The 13,395-nt window shown below is 48.5% G+C and overlaps 2 protein-coding genes across 2 annotated transcripts in view; one reads left to right on the top strand and one right to left on the bottom strand.

The window, feature by feature from the left end:
• Positions 1–304: 304 nt before the first annotated feature.
• Positions 305–6,290, top strand: LOC135805838 (tubulin alpha-1 chain-like). The gene is made up of 6 exons (XM_065319954.1): positions 305–460; positions 2,202–2,424; positions 4,175–4,476; positions 4,677–4,866; positions 5,082–5,419; positions 5,613–6,290. The coding sequence occupies exons 1-6, from the start codon at positions 458–460 to the stop codon at positions 5,916–5,918; spliced, it is 1,362 nt and encodes a 453-aa protein (XP_065176026.1). The 5' UTR covers positions 305–457; the 3' UTR covers positions 5,919–6,290.
• A 379-nt stretch (positions 6,291–6,669) lies between these two features.
• The window catches only part of LOC135805837 (ribosome-releasing factor 2, mitochondrial-like), a 32,202-nt gene continuing 25,476 nt past the window's right edge, over positions 6,670–13,395 (bottom strand). The window contains exons 20-21 of the mRNA XM_065319953.1: positions 12,091–12,228; positions 6,670–8,817 (exon numbers count right to left, since the gene is read on the bottom strand). Of these exons, the coding sequence (XP_065176025.1) occupies positions 8,677–8,817; positions 12,091–12,228 (279 nt within the window). The 3' untranslated portion in view covers positions 6,670–8,676. The remainder of the gene's footprint in view (positions 8,818–12,090; positions 12,229–13,395) is intronic.

The raw sequence follows: 13,395 nt of genomic DNA, 5'->3' as shown, positions 1-13,395 counted from the left end.
TGTCTGTACTAGAGACCTTGATAATGATAGACGCCGGGCACGAGATAAGTCAGAGCAGCTGAGAGCACTAGCGCTATAGCTGCCATACCAGTGAGTCATCTACCCAAATGCGCAGACGGATCCGTCCGATGACTGTCTGGCCTGCGTCACGTCGTGTGTTTTTGACAGACACTTTGACATACACACAGTCTGTGTGGACTGTGGGTGCGAGAGGCTGGTGCTGTGTAGACAGTCTGTAGTGTAGGCTTGCAAGCTTGCCTGCTAGATCTACGACCCGGCTTCCATGGCAATGATGGCGCATGGCGATGGAGCGCCACATAAACGCCTTGACGCGCTCAGCGCGCTCTAGAATCACTTGCGGGAGGCCATCAAATTCTCTTTGCGAGTTTCTTCCGACTGCTGGACTAAGAAATCTCCTTCCCTTCTTCTTCGAAGCATTCTTCTTCAACAACCGACAATGGTGAGTTTCGTAGGATAAGTGTTGGAATCTTACGTACGATTACCTATGTCTTCTAACGGGGGAGAGGTGGCACCCAGGCATTGGCCTCTGCTCGCTAATCATGACTTGCTAGTACAAAATAATAGTAATCGTGGTAATGGAGGCGCGGGCTGTTCAAACTAGTTGCATGACTTCTGCGCCACGATTTGCCTGGCTTCGCAGTTCAGCTCCAGTCCAGTCCTACCAGTTCCGGTAGTACTCTAAGACGGTAGAAACATTATGATGTGGGGATTGGCTACGCTTGATGTACTCTAAGACGGTAGAAACATTATGATGTGGGGATTGGCTACGCTTGATCCTACTTAGTGGTCTTGGTAAATCCCTGTACATGGTAAGGGGCCGGCGAAAGCGTAAGGCCGCGGTCACACCGAGCTCGATTCAGCCGTTCAGCCGAAACAAGCGCTTGTTTACGTCATTATTACCATGGAAATGGCTGAAAAATGTCCTACAAGCGACTTTCAGCCGTGGCTGACTCTCAGCCGTTTTTTCCGGCTTGTTTCAGCCACAGCTTGTACAAGCGGCTGAAAGCCGAAATTCAAAAAAGAATTTGAGTGCGCTTGGAGCACACCATGTAGCTAGTTGACATGATGAACTGATATTGATGTTCTTTCTTGTGTCCGTGGAACCGTGCTATCCCTGCGCCTTTGGTTTTGACCGTGAGTCTGTCTATCCAACTACACTGTATTCAGTTTGATTTGGATTTTTCCGACGACCATGGATTTCTGCCGCTGTGCCTCTAGACTGCTGCGTAGATTGTTGGAGCTGTGGTTTGAGGCCAAGACAAGGCACCACACTCACGACCGAATTCATGAAGAAAGCCGGGTACGAAGAAGAGATTGGATTGCAACTGAGTTGAAGAACGGCAACCGGCGGGGCAGAAAGCTCGACATCAGGAAACACCACCCGAACCATCGCGTCCATGCACACCGAACAAATAAAAAGAGCACGACTTCGCAATTCAGAATCCGGGCTTCCTTTGCTTCTTCATCAAAACTGAACACAAGAACAAGTATAGTTTTAGATCGCGAACGTTCTGCTTTCCGGTTTCTTGCAAACATTGGTGTGCTTCGAGATATTCAAAATTTGGCGGGTAAGAAAAACAAGCCATTCAAGCTTTGCAGTCAAGGTCTGGTGTGACCGCGTCACAGGGACCACACAAGCCAGCTGAGCGCCAGCGATAACAAGCCCAAAGTGGCTTGTTTCGGTGTGACCGGGGCCTAAAAGAACCTTGAGTTATTTTCATTGCACATCGTCTTTTTTTCTTCATCTTTGACAAATCAAAACTACATTCACCTGAAGGCGAATGTTCACGTATGCTTCCCCTAGCTCCTATATTATGGGATTCCAGATTGCTCAAAGTGTTCATCCCTGCACCAAGCCAAGGAGAGGTTAGTACAGTGCTGCTCAATGAAATCCGGTCGCGTCACTCAAGTTAGCCGCCTTGCACCATTCCGCAGCCCAGTGTTCGCAGGGCTATGGTTGCACAACGCCCGATGCGTACTTAGAGTGACGCGACTGGATTTCATTGAGCAACACTGTACTTGTATATGATGTATTTGATGATATATACGTCCAGCCGCATTCGTGCCACTTCCACGCCCAGGGTGAAGCTCCTCCATGTAGCTAACCCTAATCAGCCACTTTGTCCATTGGGCTTCAATGATGGTTTTCTCTTGTTGCCTGTTGACTTTGTTTCCTGTAGCGTGAAGTAATCTCCATCCATGTTGGCCAGGCTGGCGTCCAGATGGGCAATGCCTGCTGGGAGTTGTACTGCCTTGAGCATGGCATCCAGCCTGACGGACAAATGCCGTCCGACAAGACTGTTGGAGGTGGCGACGACTCCTTCAACACCTTCTTCAGCGAGACTGGCGCTGGCAAGCACGTTCCCCGCACAGTCATGGTCGACTTGGAGCCAACTGTTATTGGTAAGTGCTTCTGACGGCACCTATTAAACTGCAGTTGAGAGTACATATGAAACCAGACAGGAATACATCGATCTCCAGTTTGCTGCATTGATATCCTATGATATACAGCCGTGGTGCTTTAGGGATCAGATCATTTAGGGTGGCGGCCAGGATTGAGCTAAAGGAGTAGTGACTAAAGGAAAGTGCTTAGAAGAGCGCCGTCTGCTACGTGAATGTAACCGAGACAACCAGGGCGCTGTGCTAGAATGACACGTAATACTAGAAGGAGCACAGCCTGCCAACTATTTGTATCCTGGAAGGCTTACCTGGCTTCTTGGTTCTTACTTTCTTAGTCCCCCAGCTGTGCCAATCCCCGTTCACCAATGCTCGTTGCAGGTGCCCTTGTGTCCTGCAAACCCCTGTGTGCCCAATGGAGTCAAGGTGACAGTTGCCGCATGGTGTGTTCAGACTTGGAATCTACTGTCGTGGACATGGAACTCCGGTCGAATGACTCGGGGCCGGCGCCCTCAGTACGTAGAGAACGTTGCATGCAGTGCATGTGTTGATCGTATGCGTACTCATGGCTGCATGGCCAGCGGACTGGGCCGCTTGACCTCCGACCGGATTTCCATATCCACGACAGTATGACAGTACACGTATCGACATGTGATGGCGAGACATGTACAAGTGGAGGAAGCAAAAGGCACCATTGCGGCTGCTTGTGGAGATTTTGCATCATCAACCTGTATTGCCATGGTTCCAGTGTGAGTACGGAAAACTGACTTCAGTAACATGATGTCATGTTTAATGAACATGTTGGATGTGGTATGCTTAGACGTGTGGCATATGCTTGAGATAATATTGCATGTTGATTAGTGTATGTGTGTGTGTGTATTTTCCCCTCGCGCGGGCGCGCTCTCGTGTGTGTGTCGAAAGGCTGCCTTCTTGCCAAATCATTTGGACTAATTTCGGCTACTCGATCCAGTGTGGCGCTACTGTATAGCTTTCATGGCTGAGAATGCTGGTGTATGTATTGGCTCCGGGTTGGCACTACTTACTTGCCGAGCATGGCGGGTAGAGTAACTCCAATATCACACTGCAAGGTACATGTATGTGTGTGTGTATGTGTGTGTGTGTGTATGTTGTGACTGTTTTCACTGTAGCAAAGTGCTGTCTTTACTAGCTGCCTACCTAAGCAAGTACAGGATGTGCATACCGCAGGGTACATAATACTGATTAAAATATTGTTTTCGTTAACTTTGCTAGGTATCCCGAGTTACATGGGCCCAATCAAATTCCGTACCAAAACGTATACACATGCAAGCTGTGCTTAAGTAGACAAGTATCTCGGCCTCACCAAATGCGATTGAAAACAAAGTGTTCCAAATCGATTCTAACAAAATATTTCTCTAATCGACACCTTGAAATAGTCCCCAAAACCTTTCATGTGGTGTCCAATGACTAGTTAGGTGCATGTATACGTGGGCTCACATAGCGTCACAAGTTATGCATGAACGGTGTGTGCTATTGCTGCTCAAAGAGAAAACCAGTGTGTAGATAGTGACTGCACTTCCGATTTTGTATACTTTCTTGGAGTACATGAAACTGATGATGGTGGTGATGTGCATTTTCATGTGTGTTTGTGTGTGTGTGTATATGTGTGTGTGTGTGTGTGTGTGTGTGTGTGTGTGTGTGTGTGTGTGTGTGTGTGTGTGTGTGTGTGTGCATGTGTGTGTGTGTGCTTGTACGTGCACGTGCGCTCATGGTACAGATGAGGTGCGTACCGGTACCTATCGTCAGCTCTTCCACCCTGAGCAATTAATTACAGGCAAAGAGGATGCCGCCAACAACTATGCTCGCGGTCACTACACCGTCGGAAAGGACATTATTGACATTGTTCTCGACCGTTGTCGCAAACTGGCTGACCAGTGTACCGGTCTGCAGGGTTTCCTCATCTTCCATTCGTTCGGTGGTGGTACCGGCTCTGGATTTGCTTCTCTGCTTATGGAGCGTCTCTCCGTGGACTACGGAAAGAAGAGCAAGCTGGAGTTTGCCATCTACCCAGCCCCTCAGGTAAATGTCATGAGCTGTACTGCAACAAATAATAGAGGATGAACAGGAAACACTGCATGATTCCAAAGACCAGAATCCACCAATACTGTTTGTGGACGTGCAAACCTTTTTTTAGTTATTAAAAAAATTAACCCGTTCCAGCTGTAAAACATCTTTCCTAAGTTCCGTCCTTTTGCAATTACTTTGCATTCTTCGTGCAGATTTCTTCCGCTGTGGTTGAGCCCTACAACAGTGTACTGACCACTCACACCACACTGGAGCATTCTGACTGCGCCTTCATGGTTGACAACGAAGCCACCTATGACATCTGCCGTCGCAACCTGGACATCCAGCGCCCGACTTACACCAATCTGAACCGCATGATCGCTCAGGTGGTCTCCTCTATCACTGGTAGGTCGCTTGGAGTATAGGGTGAAGTTGAAAAGTGGGAACGCTTGTAGGAATGGTATCACAGGAATACCCACGCACCACTGGCAGTCTTCAGGTCTGGAAACCGTGTAGCTGATTTGTACTCACTTTGTAGGAGCAGTCTACATAGATCATGTCTCTATGAATCAATTCGGCTTAACATCAACTGTACACTGTTTCTTGTGATTGCTTCGCAGCTTCCCTGCGATTTGATGGTGCATTGAACGTGGACTTGACTGAGTTCCAGACCAACTTGGTGCCATACCCACGTATTCACTTCCCACTGGTCACATATGCTCCCATCATCAGCGCCGAGAAGGCCTACCACGAGCAGCTGAGTGTCAGCGAGATCACCAACTCCTGCTTTGAGCCGGCCAACCAGATGGTGAAGTGCGACCCACGTCACGGCAAGTACATGGCCTGTTGCCTACTGTACCGTGGTGATGTTGTGCCCAAGGATGTCAACGCATCCATTGCCACCATCAAGACAAAGCGTACCATCCAGTTTGTCGACTGGTGCCCAACTGGTTTCAAGGTGAGCTATGGGAACTTGGAAAGGAAGCATACAATGAAAAGTACATTTTAATACAGTAGAAGATGCAGAGAATAAATACTTGAGACAATGATCTGCGAACATGTGCCATGGGCTCTGTGATACGGGTACAAAGTGCATTTGAAAACCGTTTTTACCTATTGCTATTTCTACTTGTGTGTTATTTGCATCCCAGGTCGGTATCAACTACCAGCCACCAACTGTTGTACCCGGTGGTGACTTGGCCAAGGTACAGCGTGCCGTCTGCATGTTGTCCAACACCACTGCCATTGCTGAGGCATGGGCTCGTCTGGATCACAAGTTTGATCTGATGTACGCCAAGCGTGCCTTTGTCCATTGGTATGTTGGTGAGGGTATGGAGGAAGGTGAATTCTCTGAGGCTCGTGAAGATCTTGCTGCCCTCGAGAAGGACTATGAAGAGGTCGGTGTCGACACTGCTGATGGCGAGGGTGAAGGCGAGGGTGAGGGAGAGGAGTACTAGATCATTGGTATTAATCACACAGGCGCTCACTTTCTCACGTATCCATCGATCTGATATGACGTCGTTCATACTTCAAACACACTCTACACGATTGTTTTGCTATTGAAGTACAAGCTCACTCTCAAACTGTATGAAATACAAGTTGAAACTCTCTTTCATGATCACCTGGGTTTTCTACATCATATTCTTTTGCATACGATCTATTATACTGGTCAACTGTTCTATGCTACACATTATGCCGGATATGGACTATCTTTACTTTCACACATTGGTCAAAAAGTCACGGTTGTATTCTACAAATAGTATTCTAGTCTGCATTATTTCAAATCCATTGTAATGTCATTCGTAAACAGTGATGCTGGATGAACTAAATCAGGTATCAGTGGTATTTCGATGAGAACTACTAGGGCATTGGATTAGTGGAAGCTGAATTGCTTGAAACTGTTCAATGCATGCATGCCCTACACACACATAAACAGAAATTATTAATTTCAATAGAAACAAGGAAAACGGTGGGGCACAAGTTAGTTATGTGTTAGAGTCCACCAACTAAACCAGATTTTTGAACAGTCAGATGTGCACAAGGTAGCACCAGACTGACAAGGAGTACTGAGACATTCCACGGCAAGTCTGGTGCTACCTTGTGCACATCTGACTGTTCAAAACCTGGTTTAGTTGGTGGACTCTAACGCATAACTTGTGCCCCACCGTTTTCCTTGTTTCTATTTAATATTTTCCTTGGCTCACCATCTGAGTACTTAGTAGTTTCACTTCACAGAATGTAGACAAGATAGCAGAAATGTCCCCGTCCTACACTGCATGAAGCTCCTACGAAATTGAAACACATGTGCTTCAGTAAACAGTGGCTGCTGTGGGGTTTGTTGCTTAACTGAGAAGCATGGCGCATTCTCACTCCAGCCAGCAGCTAAGGCCGCGGTCACACCAAGCGCGATTCAGCCATTCAGCGGAAAAAAGCGCTTTTTGACGTCATCGTCGCTACGGAAACGGCTGAATTTTCGGCTTCAGCCTTTTTCAGCAGTCAGCCGTTTTCAAAGCGCTGAATGGGAGCGCTGAATGGATTCAGCCACTTTCAGCCATTCTGGCGCAGTACAGTGGCGGGAAAAATAAACTCGTTCAAAGCGCATCTTGGCGTGATCTTGCAGCTTGCATCGTGTTCTGCCACCTTCCGGCTTTCGTTGTTGGTGAAACTTCTCTCCTTGCCTTTTTGTCGGTCATCATGGAATCCTGGACAGTAGCACTGGAGCGGCGACTACTGGAGCTTTGGTTTGAAACAAAAACCAAGTATGAGACCACTATGAAAAAAAGTACCAGAAAGAGAGCGTGGATCTTGGACGAACTGAAGAAGTGTGCTGGATCATGGAGAAGGCGGACGGGAAAACAAGAGAAAATCATATTCAAAAATGAGCAGGAAGAAAAAAAACTCTTGCACACAAAAAGTCCAGCCGATTTCGCGAAGTGGTGTGACCAACCACCCCATTCAGCACAAGCCACTTTCAGCGCAAGCGGGAAACGGCTTGTTTGGTGTGACCGCGGCCTAAACACGGGTCGTTGAAATGTTCTGGCTCTACCAGAACTCCTATTTCCAACAACAGTGCAGCAAAAATAGTTAAAAAAATAAGCATGAAACATGGCAGCATACAGAAAACAGAAAAGGGAGCCGACGACAAAGAAGTGAAGATCATATGAACGCAGAAGGAAGAGGAGTATTACTGCCAGCAGTAGCACTATCCTGTTCTCCACGCCCAAGCACAGCGCAACAATTGATAGCATAAATAGGAGAGCAGCATTCAATCAAAGGTCCAGCTGCCATGTCGAAGCTACCACAGTAGCAGGACAGCCGCACCAGGCAGACAGGCAGGATGAAGAAATGCAGCAACATTATTCACTCTGCACATGCACTGGTACAATACCTAGGAGCCATACCCTATAAGGATACTGCTAGCATGGGACTGGAAAATCCTGGCAATCACCCACACAGAGCAGTGCTTGAACAGCAGAGCAGTGCTTGAACAGCAGCAGTTCAATGCAGTTCAGTGCACAGACCAGCCAGCACACACTGGGAGCAAAGCCAGCACTGACTGTGGAGTGTGTGTACATATGAGCTACTACTGGCTCAAATGTGGCAGCTGTGCACAGCTTGCTAGTCTGAATGCTCAGTCTGTGCTGATGTCTAGAATAAATAAGTGTGCTAAAGCAGCTGGCTTGCATCATGCCAACCACCACTGGCCATGGACTCCGGTAAGGAATGGTGCCTGACCGCTGACACCAGCACCCTCTTTTCCACTGGCGAGGCTATGCCATGTCTAAGTACCACCGGGGTCCCGCTAGGCTTCACACAGGTGTACACTATTCAGCTATTGCATTAGTGTGGTATGTGGGTGATAACGTTATCTCTAGCCTGCCCAGCCTGTCCAGGCTGTATTCATCCAAATGAGTGACTGGAGTGTATGTCCACACAGGCATACCGCTGATTCAGCCGTTGCACTGGTGTTGCAAGTGGTTGATGTCTCCAGCCTGCTCAGCCGGGTATTGGTATTCACTCACACAAGTGAACAGAGCACCCCCACACATGGACGGCAGTGCAGCCCAGCCGTTGAGGTGCAACCCAGTTCGTACCAGCGAATATGCCAGGTCTTCCACCAGCACAGACCACAGCACACGAACAATGGGTTCGCTCCGCACCTTCTCCGGAGCTATGTTGTTAACAGAATCGTACGCACTGTGCAGGCAATGCGACTCACAGGACATCTCCACCGTGAAAGAGCATTGAGTTGACAACTTGCTTCTGAACATCGGGTGTTACCGCCACGTAGTGAGAGAACGTCATGGAGTAGGATGCCAGGCCAGAGGTTTGCCGACGGATGTGGCTGGCATACCCCTGATCAAGACAAGCAAGAAAGGAATGCAACCCAAGGGAAACCAAGCGAAACATGAAATTCCATTGCAAGAAACCTTGCAAACATGACTACTCTGCCTGCTCCCATAGCTACTATTCTATGAGATTCGAGAGAGAGTGAGCGAGAGAGTGTGAGAGAAAGAGAGAGAGAGAGTGTGTGTGTGTGTGTGTGTGTGTGTGTGTGTGTGTGTGTGTGTGTGTGTGTGTGTGTGTGTGTGTGTGTGTGAGAGAGAGAGAGAGAGAGAGAGAGTGAGAAAGAAAAAGAGAGAGAAAGAGAGAGAGATCGAGAGAGAGCGCGCTCTCTCTCTCTCTCCCATTCTCTCTCTCTGTCTCTGTCTCTGTCTCTGTCTCTCTCTCTCTCTCTCTCACACACACACACACACACTTGTACTTGTTGCTCACTGCCAAAACTGGTCACGTGGGTCTCCCCGGGAGAGGGGAGAGAGACTCAAAAGGAATCTTGGAAAGGTGACTCAATTGGCTATTGAACCGCCCAACGGCCAACACCCCCTGAAGTCCCCAAAACTCTGGGCGGACTTGAAAATGATCCCACTTATGGGCTCACCCCACCTCAGTAAGTGGGTGAGGACAAGGTGTAGAAAAAGGATTGACGGCATCAGGGTATCCGTCCTGGGATCCAACTGCAGTTACCCCTGCCCCCAGTGAAGGTAATACTTGCTACTAGTGTGGGTGGCTAAATCAGAGTGAATCCGATATAAGCTTCACTAGCACCATTGATTACACAAGAGTTAAAGGGGAAGTATACCCTAAAATCAAATTTTCACCAGTTGTAGTCCTCGGGGTGCTGAGTCGAATGGTCTTGGTCCGAGGAAGCTGAGACGCTCCCTTCCTACTTGAATCCCAATCGAACTCGCGCACTTCCACCGAAACTGGGTGACTGCGCCCTACTAGATGGGGATTTGTATGCAAAATGTCACTAAAAGCGCCATTTCGTTCTTATAAAAGCACGGATGACCGCGATTGGCCCATATGTTGTAGTCTTTTGGACGCTGAGTCGACTGGTTTTGGTTCGAAAAGGCTGCGATGCAGCGTTCCTCCTTTATTCCCAATCGAACATGGTTGAACAAGCGGTCACGTGCTCCTGCGTACACCAGTCACCTGGTCACCGTGCCTGCAGGGTACAACTTACTAGCCTGTTTGACCTTTTTTGGGTGCAGTCCTGTCACTCGAGTTGAACTCGAGTTGAACCTTGGTGTGAAAGTTGTCGCCTGCTGGCGCGGTGACCACGTGATTTGGGCACCCAGGAGCACGTGACCGCTTGTTCAACCATGTTCGATTGGGAATAAAGGAGGAACGCTGCATCGCAGCCTTTTCGGACCAAAACCAGTCGACTCAGCGTCCAAAAGACTACAACATATGGGCCAATCGCGGTCATCCGTGCTTTTATAAGAACGAAATGGCGCTTTTCAGGGGCGTACGCCGCTCGCCTCCAGGAGTGGTTCCCATGCCAACTGATGGACCAACATTCTTCACAATTGAAGTGCTGTTTTTCGTATCCCACGGAGTTTCTGCATATTCTCCTCAGACTGGGTGAAATTAACATCCACAAGCTCCTGGAAGATGTCATTGCTACGCATTTTTGATTTTACGTTTTATGGATGTTTTGTTCAGCATGACGATTGCATGCAGTTTTGAAAGCTGCCTAAGTTTCGAATCATCTGGAACAAACATCACACAGGGCAAGCAGAAGCCACCATTGCACGCCGGTCAAAAGACTACCCAGGGTAACTCCTCTAATAACAAAGATAGTTGAAAGTGACGCTGTTTGCCATCCGTCTGGACACGCACAGGAAATGAAATCCTTCGCCTTCGGTGGCGCACAATGATTATCGATGACGGAAATCTTTTCCGTGTCCGGCAAATTTCGGGGAACTGGATTCCACTGTGGACGTCGACGTTCAGAATATCCCTTCCAACACACTCCCATGTCACTGAAGTAGGTTTTGGATGATCTAGCAGCTTCCAACAACGGTCGCTCTACAGCTTCGCCGACAATTTCTTCCGCAGCGCTGCTCGTTGCATCCAGACTTCGCTTGCAAGTCAGGTGCGTCTGCATTCTCATCTATGGCTTGACCTTCGCCACTAGCACTGGCTACATGCTTTGCCTGCTGCTTAAAATAGCTCTGAATAGAGCTCTGGCCCTCTGGATGTCGACGCTTCATTTTTCTTTTCCATAAAGCGAAAGCATCGTCCAAAACACGACCAACTTTGTCAAAACAAACTGCAAAGGAAAATTTGACTCTGAGATCGAGGAATCCGGCGATGTACCTAGAGACTTTGTTGAACCCAGTTCAATACGCTGTTATCACTTTCACACCTGGGCTACAGTCACCGTCCTCGGACCGTCAGGCGGACTCCATGGATCCAGTCATGCACTGCATGCACTTGCACTAGTGTACTGCGAGCGCTGGGCCTGGATCAAAAACTTCTCCGTACCCATATCGAAGTTTTTTTACTGGTTCCCGGGCATCCCGGGAACCGCCCTATGTACGCCCCTGCTTTTAGTGACATTTTGCATACAAATCCCCATCTAGTAGGGCGCAGTCACCCAGTTTCGGTGGAAGTGCGCGAGTTCGATTGGGATTCAAGTAGGAAGGGAGCGTCGCAGCTTCCTCGGACCAAGACCATTCGACTCAGCACCCAGAAGACTACAACTGGTGAAAATTTGATTTTAGGATATACTTCCCCTTTAATCTAGCCAGAAGCAATCCAGGGTTAACAGGTATGTATACTTCAAATAGAAAGTATATGAACCCTGGAACCAACAAAGGTGGCAGGTACAACATTACACCTTCACAGCATATATCCGCAAGTTGTCTGAAGACCAGAAGGGCAGAGTACCGTAAAGTACCGTTGATCCGCCCCCCACGCCATGTTGCTTCTCAGCTGGGTTTTCGGCAGGGGGCGGGAATTAGATCAAGGCTGTCAAGTGCAGTACGATGTACAACAACGTAGAAGTTCAGACTCGATGTGCTGGATTGTGCACATTTTCATCCTGGATTGGCAAATATTGTGTACAGCAGTGCATGCGTCGGTTCAACATCGTATTTTCGTTGTATACGCATAAGTCGCTTCACAGGTAGAAAATCGACAGGGGGCGGGAATTAGAGAGGGGGCGGATCAACGGTACTTTACGGTACATTCGGTGGGCAACACCATCAATGGCCAGACACACGCACGCATGCACGCACGCACGCACACACACACACATATCAGTTACAACCTCGTACTTACCCGGAGAGTGTCCAGTGGGGCATACGCAGTCAGCACATTACCATCGATATCGTCCTCGATAATACCGTCAACAACACCACGCCGTGGGCCAGTCATGTCACCCAAAACAGTTGTGAAATGGTTGGGAGGTAGGACAATCTAAAAACCGTACACAACACAACCAGTCGACTGTAACATGGAGACCGCTTGTACATGATAAATAAATCTATAGAATCAGGTGTACGAACATGCCTAATGAAATTCATACAAGCACTTTTTTCTTTTCTTTGCGCAATGTCGCTCTCAGATGGCAGCAGCAGTGGCGGATCCTATAAGGCTAAGGGTGCGTTCTTAAATCCCCTCGGAAAGGTTTGAGACTCTCGGAAAAGTGCAAGAAGTGTTCTTATTGTCTCTCAGAATAATTAGGAGATTCTCCAAAGCTCTCCAAGCTCTCCGAACTTCAGAGGTGGTTGAAACTCGGAGATTCCCGCGTTTTGGGATCAGCGCACGCGAACTACTACAAAAGCCACGTGTTGATCATGAGTGTACAACATTCCCTCTTGCATACGCACCGTGCGTACTACAGTGCGGCTCAATGAAATCCAGTCGCGTCGCTCAACTTTGCGCCTTGCATCATTTCGCAGCCCAGTGTTCGCAGGTCCAGGGCTGCGCAACGCCCGGCGAGTACTTGAATGACGCGACTGGATTTCATTGAGCAACACTGCACATTTGTGTCACTCAAGATCGCGGCCCCTTTGGCGTTTCAGATGTGGAAAAGATCTCCGAATTCTTCGAGACCCGTTCCGAAATTATTCTAGTTTCTTCGACTTCTAGGAGAAATTTCTCTGAGAAGCCAGAGAAAAATAAGAACGCACCCTAATTCTTGTGACTCCTGCCCAGAGAAAAATAAGAACGCACCCTACTTCTTGTGACTCCTGCCCAGAGAAACGCCACGCAAAACTGGTTCACATCCAGGAACAAGCTGCCAACCTCGTGTCCTCTGGGCCTGATGGTTGCGGCGGCGAAATAGCAAGAGCTTGAATCGAGTGCTGCCGAAACTGGTGCAGGAGATTTGGGAGACCATTGTGAGGGAGGTGCTCACCTTGCTCCAGCTTCAGCTGGAAAGTTTAGTGAAGGCCACCATTGAAACATGCTGCTCAGGCTTGGGGTTTGGAGAAAGCTACTACCACTTCCCCGACAATCATTTTGCACTCCGTCGTCACCACTCGACGGAGGACGCCATCACCATCGCCGTTGACAGCCTTCTCACGGCCATAGGCAACAGCCAGCATTGTGGCCTAGTCTTAGTGGACATGAGTAAGGCCT

The sequence above is a fragment of the Sycon ciliatum genome, chromosome 1 (genome assembly GCF_964019385.1).
Source record: "Sycon ciliatum chromosome 1, ocSycCili1.1, whole genome shotgun sequence".
NCBI classification, from domain to species: domain Eukaryota; kingdom Metazoa; phylum Porifera; class Calcarea; order Leucosolenida; family Sycettidae; genus Sycon; species Sycon ciliatum.
This window is presented reverse-complemented; position numbering and strand designations above follow the sequence as displayed.

Coding starts and splice junctions, on each gene's coding strand:
- LOC135805838 (XM_065319954.1), top strand. Junction 2,425..4,174: donor CTTGGAGCCAACTGTTATTG/GTAAGTGCTTCT, acceptor CTCATGGTACAG/ATGAGGTGCGTACCGGTACC. Junction 4,477..4,676: donor CCATCTACCCAGCCCCTCAG/GTAAATGTCATG, acceptor TTCTTCGTGCAG/ATTTCTTCCGCTGTGGTTGA.